The 16545-nt window shown below is 43.8% G+C and overlaps 1 protein-coding gene and 1 long non-coding RNA gene across 3 annotated transcripts in view; one reads left to right on the forward strand and one right to left on the reverse strand.

Moving 5' to 3' along the window:
- Nucleotides 1–16545, forward strand: part of LOC138284437 (uncharacterized) — a 195516-nt gene that overhangs the window by 107634 nt on the left and 71337 nt on the right. The gene's annotated exons all lie outside the window — the stretch shown is intronic.
- The window catches only part of B4GALNT4 (beta-1,4-N-acetyl-galactosaminyltransferase 4), a 701168-nt gene that overhangs the window by 10780 nt on the left and 673843 nt on the right, over nucleotides 1–16545 (reverse strand). Inside the window, exon 20 of one of the 2 annotated variants that reach the window (XM_069223202.1) lies at nucleotides 13914–14012. The exons of the other annotated variant lie outside the window; for it this stretch is intronic. Coding sequence (XP_069079303.1) covers nucleotides 13961–14012 — 52 coding nt within the window. The 3' untranslated portion in view covers nucleotides 13914–13960. Of the gene's footprint in view, nucleotides 1–13913; nucleotides 14013–16545 lie in introns of those variants that run through there. 2 annotated transcript variants of the gene reach the window in all.

Raw genomic sequence — 16545 nt, forward strand, 5'->3', positions numbered from 1 at the left:
CATGCTAACTTCTTAATAACCTGAGTATTATAAACAGCTAATCCTGGATCTCCTTCTATAGGAATGCTTAAACTCACATATTATGATTTAGATAATAAATTAATTTCAGAGTCACAGTCTTCGCTTAATTGAACTGTTGCCCTTGGATAGCGAGTATGTACAGAGTGAAATGAAAGCATCATGAGTCCTAACCATGTAAAAGTACACAGTCCACCAGTTATATTGGCAAGAATGTATGTTTTCCCACTGGTAGTTTGAGTTGCTTGATGTGGCTAGTAGCAGTCACAATATGTTGGCAAAACATGGCATTATATTATTAGCATTTAATATTTTTAAAAGTTTGATTGTTTCTATGCTGACACAGTACTCGTTCCCATAGGATCTCTTGAGGAGACCCCGTTGTTGTCTCCAGATGCATTTGAGCCCATTTTCTGATTTTGTGAGAAACTCAAGTTGTAGCAGACTTCACCAGTAGAAAAATTGTAAGTAATCACATGGGTTAGGTTATCCCATTTCTCATCAGTTACCTCTTGGCAAAGCCCGCAGTATTCATACGAAGAAAGTGTGACAGCACGTCACTTTTTTTAACAGCTCCATCTTTGTTGGTGGCATTAAAGATTTGCAGCAAAATAATGGCAGGAGTTGGTATGGCGACCAAACAAGAAGCAATAACATCAACAGTACTTTGCATGTTAGACATGCAAAAATCTAATCTGATGAGCACGACTCGTGCCAGATGAGTCCAAACATTTTCGGTCAAGTGCAGTAAAGGTGTCCATCGTTGCGGTCAATCATTCCAGAGCTGGAGGCTTTCGGTCCCTCCTGACCCCACACGCCACATAGAACAGCTAGCACAAAGACACCTGGAAATATGATCTGTAAAAGGGACAAGTATGATCATTCTCGCAACATTTATCCGCTGATATATGTTCCCATTTCTCTTGTCCTGGTTTCATGAATAACAGGACATTGTCTTTGCCCTTTGCTATGATTTTGCTGGTTCAGGAGGATGTTTTGGAGATTCTACCCACACCTTAGCACCTGGGTTTTCGTCAGTTGATCCAAAACCTCCCTCCCCACGCACTGTAAGAAGGGCTGGGACAGTCCCCTTTTTCACTATTCCTCCATACACTGGGATAATTACAATTTGAGCAATTCTATCTCCAGGTTGTATTATCAAGTCAGTATCCCCACTAGTCAGAAGAATCGTTTTTAACTCTCCGTGGTAGTGTGCATCGATAACTCCCCCCAAGACCTGATTACCTTTGAGTGCCAACCCAGATCTGGGAGCAATCAATCTGAAATGCTCCGGGGGAATCTGTATTGCAACACCTGTTTCAAGAAGTGCCATGTTGCTTGGTTTCAATTGGTAGGTTGTTAAAGAATGTAAAGCAAGACCTGCAGCTTCTGGTGTGGTTCGGTAAGGAGTTAGGGCTCCTGTTTTTTATTTCCCAATACATGAGGGTGTTGGTCGCTACATGGGGTTGTATCTGAAATGCTGGGGTCAACATTTGCATTAAAGGGGTCACTGCATTGATCAATGGTCTGTTAATTAAAATTTGGAGGGCTTCATTTAAATGCTCTCTCCCTCCAGTTTCTCAAAGTTCCATCTGATCATTGTCATTCTTGGGCTTTCAGCAAGCCGTTCATTGTCTCAGTCAGTCCTGCTGCTTGTGGAAAACATGGAATATGATAAATCCACTCACTATTGTGTTGTGAGCAATAATCTTGCGCCAATTTTTCTTTGAAATGTGACCCGTTGTCACTCTGGACTTGGAGCGGGATTTTGTAATAAAACGTTAACACGTCCAGAGTTTTAATGGTATTAAACTGAGTGGCACGTTTACTAGGGACTGAAATCAGGTGACCAGAATAAGTGTCCACTACTGTGCATGCGTATTAACACCGCGACTAGTCGGTAGTGGCCCAATGTCATCAATTTGCCATATCTGCCCTGGCAACTTCCCTCTCCCCAATTGACCTTTGACCATTTGTGGGACAGAACTCTGTTGTGTGTGTTGACAAATAGGACACTGCATGATCACTGTTTTTATCAAATCTAGGGGAATGTGCACCCCTCTAATCTTGCCCACCTGTTAGTGGCATTCTCTCCCAGATGTCCACATTTTTGGTGCACCTACGTAGCCATTCCCTGCAAGTCAGACTCACCACTTCTACCTCTGAGATTTAGGCTTTGTCATCTGCAAGGGAATACAACCATTGTTCTAGTGAGTTGGTGGGACAGTGGGCATTTACATGATACACGTAACTGTACCTTGCTATAGCATTTCCCAATTTTTTTGCCACAACTCTTTGCCCCACACCTCCTTAGAATGTATTTGCCAGTTATGTGCATGCCGTGTGGGAAGCCAGATGGCTAACCCATTGGCAGTAGACCAAGAATCAGTATAAATGTGACAGGTGTCAGGCAATTATTGTTTCAGTCTGATATACAGCATACAATTCTGCATATCGACTTCTCCTGTAGTGGATAGTAATTTCTTGGTGAATGGGTTATATGACACTGCCTTCCAATGTCTTTTGGTCCCCACATACTTGGCTGAACCATCGGTAAACCATACATGGTTCCTATCCTCAGGGGACAAGGATTCAAATGGCTCACCCCACCTCACTGGTGACTCTTATCTCTGGTACAGCCTGCACCCTCTCATCATCCTGCACAGGGGCTCGTGCCACCTGTTCAGGCAGGGCTGCTGTACCTGCTGGTCCCACACGGGTCCTGTCCTGTATGTACCACTTACACCGAATTATACTGGCCTCTTGGGCATGTCCTGCGCTGTGAGTTTTAGGTGAACTCGTCACCCACTGCATTATTGGAATCTCAGGTCTCAGAATCACATTATGACCTATGGTCATTTGTTCAGAATCCACTAGAGCCCAGTAACAAGCAAGTAACTGTTTCTCAAAGGGAGTATATCGCTCTCCAGCATCAGGTAGCTTTTTGGTCCAGAAACCCAGGGGCAACCTCTTTCTTCCCTGTTTTTGCCACATGTTCCAATTAGCATATTGCCCCTGAACGGTTACATGTCTCCTTCCTGTACTGGCCATAATTCTAAAGCCTGTTGAATCGCCTCCTTTGCCAAGTCAAACACACACTGCTGCTGCTCTTCCCATTCAAACTCATGTTTCTTTCTTGTCACTTTGTACAAAGGGGCCAAAATCTGACTACAGTGAGGGATATGCTGCCTCCAAAAACCAAACAATCCAATGAATCGCTGAGTCTCCTGCTTAGTATGGGGAGTGGCACATTCTAAGATCTTTTGTTTTGCCTGCGGCAACACCTCTCTATGTCCCTGATTCCAATAAATTCCTAGAAACTTCTCAGGATCCTTGTGTCTTATCTGGATTAATCATCCACTCTTTGCTCTGCAAGAGTTTCACAACCCTGCCCAACTGAGTCTGCATCTGTTCTTGTGTCATTCCCTGAATCATCACATCATCAATATAATGGGACAATTGCACCCCGGGAATGACAGATACTTCATCCAGGTGTTCTGCCACCAGCCCGTGACAGATGGTTGGGCTATGTACATAGCCCTTGAGGGAGCCTTAGCATTCTGAATTGTTTGCCATTCCAAGGGAAAACAAATTGCTCCGGACTCTCAGGGGCCAACGGTATAGAAGAGAAAGCATTGGAAATATCAATGGTTGCATACCAGGGCCCTTTATGTTTTTGTATTCTCTCAATCAAAGTGATGGTGTCGGGGACTGCAGCAGTCAAGGGGGGCATATTTTTGTTCAATTCATGGTAATCGTCATTCTATAGTGCCCTTCCATTCAGCACACGGGACACAGAGGATTGTTCCACTCAGTGGTGACTGGAGCCACCACACCTGCCTCCATTAAATCCTGTATAGTCTCACTTATTTCCTCATGCCCTCCTGGAATTTGGTCTTGTTTCAAACAAACCACCTTGGTTGCAGGGGGCCCCTTCACTCTTCAGATGACCGACCCTCACCGCTGCCACTGAAATGTATCTCTTTGATCCAAACTGGTAACAACCATCATGCAAGTATAAAGTCATCCCCTTCAGAATGTCAATGCCCAGTATATACTTTAGGAGAGGCACTATCAAAACAGTATATTCTCTTTTTGGTGTTCCTCCTATTTTCATCAGAACAGAAGTCTGCACTGTGGGGTTTGCTTTCCACCCAACCTTGTGATGGTGTAGTGCTGACCTGTAAACTTTTTTTTGATTTCCATAAATTAAAGAGGCCTCAGCTCCGGTGCTAACTAAGGTCCGGACCCCTTCAACATTTTTGTGCTTCCAGTGAATTTCTAAATAAACATGGGGTCTATTATCTTTACGAGCCCATTCCTGTACCAGAGATTGGCCTGTTTCCTAATCTGACTTAAACCTGTCAACTTTTGCTCAAGTCAGATCAGGATATATGCTTTCATGTCTGCAAGGAGATTCCCCTCCTTCCCTGTTCTCAGTAGTTAACCAATCGCTGTCCAAATCCTCCTCCACTTTCCTTCGTGCACACATTTTTCTCCCTCTCTTTTCCTTTTTCCTGCATCTGTGGCTGGCCTCAATTCACTCATTTATTATCTTGCTTGTTCACTTTCCTGCTGCCCTCCTTTCTGTCCAGCCCCAGCTTACAGTACATCTCCCACAAGTTTTTGATATCCATCCCATCAATCTGCTACTTGTTGACACCATCCTTCAGTAATGCCATAAACATGTCTCCCCTAGATACTCTATTATCTGTGCAACCCTCAGACCTTGAGGTTCTCTCAGGTTTTGTCCAGTCTTTAAGCTCTCCTAAGTCGCAAACTGCCTCCAGTACATCTTTCAATGCCTGCCCTGTCTGCTTAATTAGGAGAGCCCTTATTACCTGCTTGTAAGCTGTAGGAGCAAGCAAATAATTTTATTTCGCACTGACCCTGAGAGCGATCCGTCTAACAGACACCCTGAGCATCACCCAGGAAAATAGCAGTTTTCATTCCCGCCTCTTTCTCTGTATTGCATCTCTTAAGGTGTACCAGGGCTTGTAATTTTGTGGCCAGTCTGATTCGGTAGGATACTTATGGTTACATCCCACGACTGCTAGCTGCAGTAGGGTGATCTGTTGGTTACTCTGATAACCCCTAAATTGCTCTTGTATTATGGGGTCAGTGCTAAGAGTACAAAACGTAGGCACATCTCCTATATCTAACATTACTACAGAGACTCCTGGGTCAAATAATCACACCATCCATCTAAGTAATGTTTCCCCAGATCTCTGCTTGAATCTGTCAATAATATCATTGACTTCCTGCTGTGTGTAATATTCTAGGGCGTGCATCTCAATCCCCCCACATCCCCTGGGTTTTGTGGAGTGCCCTGTATTATCTGTCTAAACACTGGCTGTGCACAAACCACTTTCTGTTTGTCTGGCTCAAGCTGGTCCCTACTTTTTTTTAACTGACTCATCACTGGAAACGGAAAAATTGGTTGAGTCCCAGATATTTGGGTCCCAGATTTCTGAATCCCAATTTAACCCCTGCTTTAGGAATAGTTAAATGAACTTTCTTTTGATTGATTCTACCCCTATGTTTCTGAAACCTGTATTGAGCAATGCAGTGATAAGTATCCACTTTATCTTCCAATAACTTATTCCGACAAGACAGCATGGTAACATAATTTTTTTTGGCATCAACTAGCTGCCTCTCTAATTGTGGTTTTCTTGTTCCAACTGCACAAATCTTTTGTGTATTTTTATGTCAGCGGATAATCAGGATCCAGCCCTGTCTGCCTATAATAGATAAATCACATCCCCATTCTACAGGCACTTTCAGTAAACAAAGTAAAACTGTTTTTGGCTCAGCATCACTAAGACATCCGTCCCAAGTCTCACATATTCCTGCTCTACAAGACAATTCATTCGCAAGCTCATCATAGGGTGCTTTTTCCCACCCTGGTATGTCATTTGGAACATGGGAAACCACCTTTGACTTTTTGCCAAACATTTTTCACTTTTAAATCTTTCTCTTCGTAGCCTGCAAACGACTATGCCAATTTGTTCAAACTAAGAGGGAACAAGGCTAATGAATGCAGCACTCTTTGTCTGAGTAATGAATTTATTAAGGCACTTCCCAGGGCTCAAACAAAAGTATACAAAAATATTAACATGAGCATTTAACTTGAATGAAGCAAAACATGTGCAGTTACTAAAATATTCACAGCAGTTGAATAATAATAACCAGAAAATGTATGCAGTGAATATATTTATATAAATGTATGCATGCACACAGTAATTAAGAATTAAAAATACATTACTATGTGGATTGAATGCAACATCATCCTTGTATTTGCCAACATCAAGCTGTGGAACCCTGGACAGCTGAGACAGGAGATATTTTCCCCAATGGGACTCTGCTTTTTCAGAGGAATGCGTTTACCCTCAGCAATTAATTCCTTCTACCTCAGCGCCACTTTTCCCCACCTTATATACCTTAAACAAACTTAAGAGGATGGTTCTGGTAACTCCCCCTTACTTCGAGTAAGTTGTGAAATTCAAGCACTGGCTGTACTTGGTCAGTGTTGCAAACACACAAATGGATTAGCCAGATTCCAAGGTGTATTTCCAGAACAAAGCCATACCCTTCTCTGCTATAAACATTCTCATCCCTGTACACTCTTATCATAATTGCATGCCCTGTGTTATGTTCCCTTCCTGGTGAGAAAAGTGAAAACACGTTCAATGTAAGGAACAAGCTGTGCGTGTACAAATACCCGTGCCACCGATGTGACTGCATTTTAAGTTAAGATAAGCACAAAATGGAGTCAATGGGCAATATGGAATTGGTGGTTAAATACAGATAGCATTACAGCCTTCTAGCCCTTATGCAGAGTGCACTATATTCTAAGTGTGGGCATATATGCATGAGCAATATGCCCCTACTGTGTCCTTGCCAAACCTGGGACATAGTAAGCAAACAGAGCAGCCATTTTAAATGCATGTGCTGGACACTGGTAAGTATGAGTTTCTCAGCTACATGATAGCTGCTCTGAACCTAGGTTGTTTGGTATCAAACAACTCAGAATGATCAAATCATTAACATTTATAAAGCGCGCTACTCACCCGTGCGGCTCTCAAGGCGCTAGGGGAAAGGGGGGGTTACTGCTGCTGGAATAGCCAGGTCTTTAGGAGTCTCCGGAAAGCGGAGTGGTCCTGGGTGGTCCTGAGGCTGGTGGGGAGGGAGTTCCAGGTCTTGGCCGCCAGGAAGGAGAAAGATCTCCCACCCGCCGTGGAGCGGCGGATGCGAGGGACGGCAGCGAGCGCGAGGCCAGAGGAACGGAGGAGGCGGGTGGGGACGTAGAAGCTGAGGCATCGGTTGAGGTATTCCGGTCCCTTGTTGTGGAGGGCTTTGTGTGCGTGGGTGAGAAGTCGAAAGGTGATCCTTTTGCTGACTGGGAGCCAATGCAGGTGTCTTAGGTGTGCGGTGATGTGGCTGTTGCGGGGTACGTCGAGGATGAGGCGTGCCGATGCGTTTTGAATGCGTTGCAGGCGATTTTGGAGTTTGGCTGTGGTCCCGGCGTAGAGGGTGTTGCCGTAGTCCAGGCGGCTCGTGACGAGGGCGTGGGTCACGGTTTCTCTAGTGTCGGCGGGGATCCAGCGGAAGATCTTGCGGAGCATGCGGAGGGTGAGGAAGCAGGCGGAGGACACGGCGTTGACTTGCTTGGTCATGGTGAGAAGAGGGTCCAAGATGAAGCCGAGGTTGCGGGCGTGGTCTGTGGGGGTCGGTGCGGTGCCGAGGGCCGTGGGCCACCAGGAGTCGTCCCAGGCGGACTGGGTGTTGCAGAGGATGAGGACTTCAGTTTTTTCAGAGTTCAGCTTTAGGCGGCTGAGCCTCATCCAATCTACGACGTCCTTCATACCCTCTTGTAGGTTGGTCTTGGAATAAATCCATGATAAATCCAACATGATAGCAGTATAGGATTTATTACAGACTGTACCCATGGGTCATGTGCAAAAAACTAACTACCCTGGCATGGTTGCTCGCCAGTCACAACCAGCCTGCCAACTCCAGACAAGATTCTGGAAACCTGGGGTGAGAGAACCTGGTTGAGTCCAAGAACATAGCACTTCCTTGGCAGAGGTGCTATCACAACTCCCCCCTTGAAATGTGCACTGCCCTGCTAGTGAGCTTCAAAGGACTTACCGCCCTTGAAACACGGCCCCTAAGCATGCTGCTAGCAGCAGATGGCAGCCCCCGTTGCTAACCCCCACTTTTGGTGCGAAAACACACAAAGGACAGGAGGAGGAGGAGTCAGGACCAGCTTGCACCACCCCTAAGGTGTTGCATGTGAGGTGACTCCTCTATTTCATTTTTATCCATCTGGCATGGAAGGAAAATAGCCAATCAGGTGTAGGGAAGTGACTGCTGCCCAGATAAAGAGGTCACACAGTGGATATAGCCACCCTAAGGTAGATGACCCACTTGCCACTATAGATACTTCCCTAAACACCCACTAAGTAGTGTTTAGTGGGCACTCCTAGACCAGAGAGTCAGATTCCAAGGACAAAATAAGACCAGCAACAAAGAAGACCCAAGGCTCGAGAACTGAAGTCTTGCTGCACGAAGAAGAAGGCGCCAAACCCTGCCTGCCACACCCAGAACTCGACAATCGCCAGTGAGGGCTTGCTTGGACATTGGATGGACTGTACAACACCCAGATCACCCCCACAATTCTGGAAATTGCCAAAGATCTCCCCTCCGGAGTGAAAGCATCACTCTCTTGCAACAAAGACCAAATCAACATTTAAGTCCACTTCACTGACTGGCTGCTGACCAGGGAACTGGACACTGCAGCCGGACCAAACTCCACCTGACGGACCGGGAGGACGAACCCTGTATGTGTGCCACGGTTGGTGGCACTGCAACCTCCAGTGGCCAAACCTTGCAATAGCCCCAGGTACTGGTCACTGCACATCGGACACCCAGAAGGACAGTTCATCCCGGACTGAAAAATAACCAGGAGGAAGCCCCAATCAAGGGACTTCAGAAAATACCAGGACCTCCCACCAGAGTGCCCCTGCTGACCTGCAAGTGACCCTCAAAGCGACCTACCTCCTGCTTCCAAGGGCACCTTTGCGCACAGCTCCTGGCTCACGGATTAGCTCTGCACCCGGGCGCCCTGTGCCCTGCACCGAAGATCCAGCTGTCTCCTAAGGGTACCCCACCACTTGCAACTCACCGGACTCACCTTGAAGTCCACCTGTGCAGTGCTTTTCCAAGTTGTCCCCCGAAGCGGCCTTGCACCAGCTCCAACGATTTTCTGCAGCCGCTCCTGACGAAACCAGGTACCGCCTGAACTTCTCCAGCTGGTCCACAGGACCCACCAACGACTTTGACATACCTGCAAAAAGGGACATTGGTAAAAGCATTGCCTGATTTTATATTTCTCCATTGATTGCTATGGTGCGTAATTACACACAGAACTGAGAAATTTTTTTACTTTACAAATTCATAACTTAAAATGTACTTACCCGATTGTGATGATCTTGGTCTTAAAAGTTTTATGAAGAACTGAAGTATTTTTGTAAATTGGTTCTAGAGTTATTCTTTTGACTGTGTCTTGCCTTATTGAAACTGTGAGTACAACACATGCTTTGCAATTCTCCAAGATTAGCCTATCTGCTTGGCCAAGCTACCATAAACATTAGAGCATTAGGTAGTCTAGTTTTTACCTCTGTAAACCAACATATCGTTGCCCGGACTCTTTGCACAGTGTTCCTGGCTTTGCACACTACATAGAGGGCCAGCCTCCTACATTTGGTGTAGCAGCGGTTGGATAAAGACTTTGCATTTGCTGATACCACTTTGTCAATTTGTGAGCAAATGAATAACTTTAAATTGTATTTAGCTTAATTGCATTTTGTTTTTTTAATTGGCTAACATTTTTTGCAAATGTTTAAAATAACTGTTAGGGCCCTGGCTAGATCCCTACAACACTAGCAAAAGTTTAAAAGTCCTTACTTTAGTTGGCCTATTCAAAAAGGGGTTCCAAATTTATAGAAAGGTCCCAACTTTACTAAAAGTAAATGCAGAGAACCAGAGCAAGGAGCTTGACATGGCCCCTTACCTTGCATACAGCTTTGCCCAGTTAAGAAAACTCTGACACCTGTACCAGATTTGTGCTGGGAAAAGTCCTACCACAGGTATGGTTAGGCTTCTGGTGGCCCAGCATGAGAGGGATCATACCCCACAGATGGAGTAAATCATTAGATCTCTGGGGGAGAAGGGGCCCTGTGGACAAAGGGGATGAGGGTATCTCTTCTAGCCGCAGCACTAGTGCACCTACAGAGGAAGACCTGGCTTTAGCCAGGCTGAAAAGAAGGGTTGGGCCTAGGACCCATCTCTGGTGGCAGCATCCAAGCATTGAAAGCGAGACCTTTCAATCTTAAACTCTCAAAAGGAGTTGTCCTTCTGTTCATAAAAGGGGATGATATATTGAAATGGTTTTCCGCCTTTGAAGGAGTCTGCATTGGATGGGAAATTGAGAAAAAAAAACACTGGGGCACACTGTTGTGGGAGTTAGTGTGACAAAAGTGCAGGTAAGAGCTCCTGACACTAAATGAGGCATATTCTAAATCCTATGACCTCATGAAGGGTATCCCCTGGTGAGGGCTTTAAATTTACAACTGAAAAGTACTGCATAAGGTTTAGGGAGGCTCAAAAAACCCACAGCCAAATTTGGGTAAAGGTTGTGGACTATTCAGTAAAAATGCTGGGTGGTTGGTTAGCTCGTAACAAGGTACAAGATTATGATGTGCTGTATAACCTATTCATGAAATAGCACCTGCTGAGCAGTTGTTACAATGAGAGGCTACATCAATACCTGGTCGACCAAGGTACACTTTCTCCTCAAGAGTTGGGGAGGGAGGCAGACTACTAGGTCAAAATAAGGGTAACCAAAACTATCACTGGTGGGGGAGACCAAAAGAAAGAGGCCAAAAATCCCCCTCAAGGGAAGGATGGGAGCCAAAACAAAAATAAAAAGTATTGTCATGGTCCCCAAAAACCTGCACAGGGGGGTGGGCCCAGAGACTTCTCACAGTCTAGGGGTTGGTAGAATAGAAAGAACTTTGATCACAACAAGTCTTGGTGCTACGATTGCAAGAAAATGGCTCTAGCCAACTCGCAGTAAATGCAGTTGCTCATCTCCAGATGGGATCAGAACCATGGCCTGGCCATGTCAGTGATCCCACAGAGGCAACATTAGTCATTGAGGACGTTGTAGAATTATCCTGTGCTGCCTGGTCAAGTAATATGCACAAATACAGACAGTGCCCAGGGATATCTGAGCTAGTATTACCATTGTAACTCAGCCATTGGTCCACTCAAATAAGTTTCTGGTAGGGAAGTCTTATGCTGTCACCAGTGCTGACAATGAGGCAAAGCTTCATAGTAGAACTGAAGATCCATGCAGCCATGCTTGGGATCCCAGAATGGGCCTGTGCCAAGACTGGGTCACAGAGTAAAATTCAGAGAGAAAAAGGAGAGCTGGATCCTGAAACAGTGGACCAGCCTCCCAAGAGAAAGGGTAAAACTGGGGAGCCAGCTTTAAATCAGATCACAAGTCAGAACCCCTCTTTCCAAAAAGAGGACTTGCTATTCATAGAGGAAACTGAGCATGGAGAGTTTGGGCCTTACCACCCAGAGCTCTTAGACCCAGGGGGACCCTCTAGGGAGGATCTGTGCCAGGGGCAGATAACCTGCCCCACTCTTAAAGGCCTGAGGCAGCAAACTGCACAGGAAGAAAAGGGTAGTGTCAGTGGCACTCATAGGAATTATTCGGAGGATGGGCATCGGTTCACTGAGGACAAGGACCTCAAGCCTGGTGCAACCAAGTGGGTTGTAGTTCCTCAGCAGTTCAGAGAGTTCCTCCTCACTCTAGCCCAGGCATTCCTCTAGCTTGGTATTTGGGTCAAAATAAAACTGGAGTAGGTTGGGTAACCACTTTTACTGGCCAGGAATGTTTCAAAAAGTGAAGGACTTTTGTCACTTCTGCACTACCTGCCAAGCCAGTGACAAAGCAGGTGGGCAATGCCACTACCTGTGGTTGGGGTTCCCTTTGAAAGGGTAGGGTTTGCCACTACTGGCCCCTTTGATCCTCAAACAGTATCAAGGCACAGATACATACTGGTGGTAGTGGTTCATGCCACTAGATATCCTGAGACTATACCCCTAAGGATCATTACTGCTCCTGCAGTAGCAAAAGCCCTCCTTGGAATTTTTACTAGAGTGTGATTCCCTAAGGAGGTAGTATCAGAAGGAGGTTCTAACTTCATGCCTGCATACTTAAAACACACGTGGAAGGAATGTGGTGTCACTTATAATTTCACTGCCTCATACCACCCTCAAACCAATGGGTTGGTTGAAAGGTTTAACCAGACTCTAAAAGGCATGATTGGAGGACTCCATGAAAAACTCAGAAGGAAATGGGATATCTTACATCCATGGCTGCTTTTTGCCAACAGAGAAGTGCTACAAAAGGTAATAGGGTTCTCTCCATTTGAACTTTTGTTTGGGCATCCTGTTGGGGGATCATTAAGTCTTCTAAGGGAAGGCTGGGAGAGACCTATTGAAGAGCCAAAATAAGACATAGTGGACTATGTACCTGGCCTACGTTCAAGGATGGCAGAGTACATGGAAATAGCCAGCCAAAATCTTCAGGCCAGCTAGGAGCTGCAAACGCTCTCATATGACCAAAAGGCTGCTATAGTGGAGTTCCAACCAGGGCAGAAAGTTTGGGTGTTGGAGCCTGTTGCTCCAACGGCTCTCCAGGACAAATTGTCTGGGCTCTATCCCATTCTTGAAAGGAAAGGGGAAGTCGCCTACTTGGTGGACTTAGGCAGTTGTAGAAATCCCAAAAGAATTATACATGTCAACTGCCTAAAATCCTATTCTGACAGAGCTGATGTGACCAGGCTCATGGTTACAGATGAGGGACAGGAAGAAGAGAGTGAGCCTCTCCCTGATCTCCTCTTCAGCAACCCAAGATGGTTCTGTGGACGGAGTGGTCTTATCAGACACTCTCTCAGAATAATAGCAGGCTGTTTGCATGCAAGTCTTCAACCAATATTCTGAGTTATTCTCCCTGACCCCAGGGAAGACTGATTGGTGTACCCATGATGTGGTGAAAGCTTGCATGTCAAAAACAAAATTTACCGACAGTTAGACCATGTCAGGGAGAACATCCAATCATAAGTCAAAAATATGTTTTATTTGGATGTCATTGAACCCTAAAAGTCCCTGGGCTAGCCTATTAGTTTTAGTCCCCAAACCTCACTTTAAAGGATAGAAAAAGGAAATTAGGTTTTGTGTGGATTAAAGGGACCTCAAGTCTGCAACTAAAACTGATGCACACCCAATCCCAAGAGCCGATGAGCTCATTGACAGACTGGGGGCAGACAGGTATCTGAGTACTTTTGATTTAATACCAGGATACTGGCAGATTGGCCTGACCCCAAGAGCAAAATAGAGGTCAACATTATCCACTCCTAGTGGGCATTATCAGTTCACAAACTGCAACAATGTCTAACTATTGCACATTTTGCTATGTATCAGAAATTTCAAAATCATGGTGCTCACACCATACAACACACCAGTTGCCCTGATGTGAACGTTTTAATCAGAAACAAATTCTGCTAAAACAGGTAAAAAAACGAAGTAGCGGAGCACTCTTATTTCTACTTAGACATGCGTCAGAAGCAGGAGCCTCGGAAAATGTGACAATATAATTACTTTCAGTACCAAACAAATATGCGTAGGTATTAAATCAAAAGAGACAAACTTTTAGTTTCTTTAACACTAGAATTAATCAACCAACAAAAGATCTAATTATAACCATAATCGCAAGTTAATACCTAGTTTGTCTTCAGAATTAGTAGTTATTATTGTCAACAGGATGTAGGTAGTCTATGCTGTAATGATGTTCTTGGTCAAGTCAAGAGTTCAGCCGACAAGTGTTTCGTCCTTTCTCAGAGACTTCTTCAAGGCTGATGACAAAAATACTTGTTCAATACAGAGCTGATCTCCACAAATTAAAATTATCAAATTATAAGTAAATAAATTATTGTGCCAAATCCAATAAATAGCCCAACTATAACGATGTTGAGTTTGTTAATTACACATGTGCCATACAATTGGGGCGCTTCATGATCAAATCTCAAATTACAAACAAATATCCACTGTGACAACCAACATGGTAACAAATCAGTAAAGATGACACAACCATTCACCAAACATATTACAGAGAAAACGTAAAAATGAGAGAATGCCTACTAACGTGACAGACAACTATAGTCCAACCTGTGAGGAGATGCATGCCTTTTATTATGCTGCATGCCCCTTGATAGAAAGAACATGATAGGTTCACTCCAGTACCGAAAATTTAGCTCAAGCAGTAGAAGAGAAACACAGAGACAACAGAGATGTGCTCAGGAAAGATAAAAGTAAGTAGATATCACTGAACAACCTACAGCGAAAACAAATACTACCAAGTCAGTGTAGCGACAGTGGATGATAAATCCTGATAACATCATCTTCCAAATTATTGATTAGACCAGCTAAAAAGACAGTTCAAATTCTGGAACTCGACATCAATAGCCGCCATTCTGACAACAGTTAACAGTTGGAGTTCCTAAGATCCAAATGAGATGGGTTACACATATCCCTCAATCGCCAGTTCGAAGGACTTGCCAAATCAGGCAGGAGACTTCTAATAGGTAGTATGATAAATTGTAGTTAAGTCAATATCGGGAGATGGACCTTGATAAGTCTCCTGACTAGAAAATCTGTGATAAACTATAATAGTGTCACCTAAAATTAATGAGCAGGTATATATAACAGAAGGCTACATTCAATGTAAAAATACACAGTAGTTCATGCCCGTTAATGGACATGTGTTGTGCTGCCCGTATGGGCTGGGATAGAATTAAATTAATCTTGAATGTTAATTCTCACCATATTTCCTACGAAACCACAATGTTTCCTGTAATTCCAAAAATCTCTATTATGTTGCTCATATGATACACCATATCACAGAAGGTTAAGAGAACAATAAAAGAATTGTAATAGCAGCTGTACTGTTCTCATTTATCTTAAACGAAAACTAAGAGAAATTCAAATGGCTACAGGTTATAAGACATATGTTGCATCGCCTATACCAGCTGAGAAAGAATTAGGCAAATCTTAAGTATAGATCCTCACCATACCTATTACAAAGCATGAAAGTCTCCTGAGATCCTAGGATAAAATCACATTAATCATGTCACTCCCAAAATCTTTCATTTGCCTTCTGCATGGACCAAACACTCACACGCGCCTTAAGTTTAAACCTGGTGAATCCCTCGGCATAGGACTGCATCTTGTTGACATTGTATCAACGAGCATAACCGGCCATCCTTTACTGACCTCTAAACGTGTGTGCGGCACGTAAACAACAACGGCGCAGAGCCAACGAAACAGATAACATATGTAAACATAAGCTTCCTCATATCCAAATGAAAGAAACAAAAACAATTGAGTAAATAGATTATTTGTCTTTATGGGCCATGAGATGGTCATACGCAATCATCATTTCTTTCTTTCTGAACAATAAATCTTCTGATGTGATTATAGACTGGCATGAAATATCCTATGTCTTTATAATAAAAAGGGGTCAGACGAGGAAGCAAACCCTAATCTCGTTCTTACGGAAAACCAGTGCAAACAACAGGTCAAGCTTTGAAAGAAGTTAAGAGCAAAAGGAAAAAGAGAATACGCAATATAGTTAAATGAATAGTGATCAACATGCGTGATGTGCCGAACAACAGAAATAGAAAACATATTCAGACCTGTATTTCCTCGTATTCCAAACTAATTAAACAAAAACAATTAAATAGATATAGTGTTTGGCTTTACAGGCCATGAGATTATCAAATTCAAGCATATATTTTCTTCTTTTCCAAACAATTAACTCTCAGATGTGAATAGAAACAAAACATGCAATATCCAAAGTTGTAGTAATGAAAGGGGTCAAATGAGGTAAGTGACTCGTTCTTGCGGCAGACCAATGCACACAACAGGTCAAGTTCCGCAATTCGGACAGAATTGAAACCAGAAGGAAAAAGAGAGAATGAGCAAAATAGTAAACATGCATAGTGATCAACATGCATGATAAGGTGATAGCATCCATTTATATAGAATGAACGATTCAAAGTTAATCAGTATCCATCAACATTATACATTAGTTTACAGTCATGATAACCATAAAAGAGGCTATAATGGCCCCATATTCCACATATGGGCGAAAAATATACAAATTTAAGAACAAATGTTTACAACTTCTTTACATACCATGACCACAAATAGTTGTTAGTTTGATTATTCAAAATACAATTAAAACTAAAGCTTTCCTATACATTTTATACATTTGCTTCGACACAGTAAGTGCACCATATTGTTTTACATCAATAGTGCTGGTATCTGGCCACAGCAATTCAGTACTTAATTCCAGATACATAACAGTTTTTGCCTTCTTGTGGCATA

The sequence above is a fragment of the Pleurodeles waltl genome, chromosome 3_1 (assembly GCF_031143425.1).
Source record: "Pleurodeles waltl isolate 20211129_DDA chromosome 3_1, aPleWal1.hap1.20221129, whole genome shotgun sequence".
NCBI lineage: Eukaryota > Metazoa > Chordata > Amphibia > Caudata > Salamandridae > Pleurodeles > Pleurodeles waltl.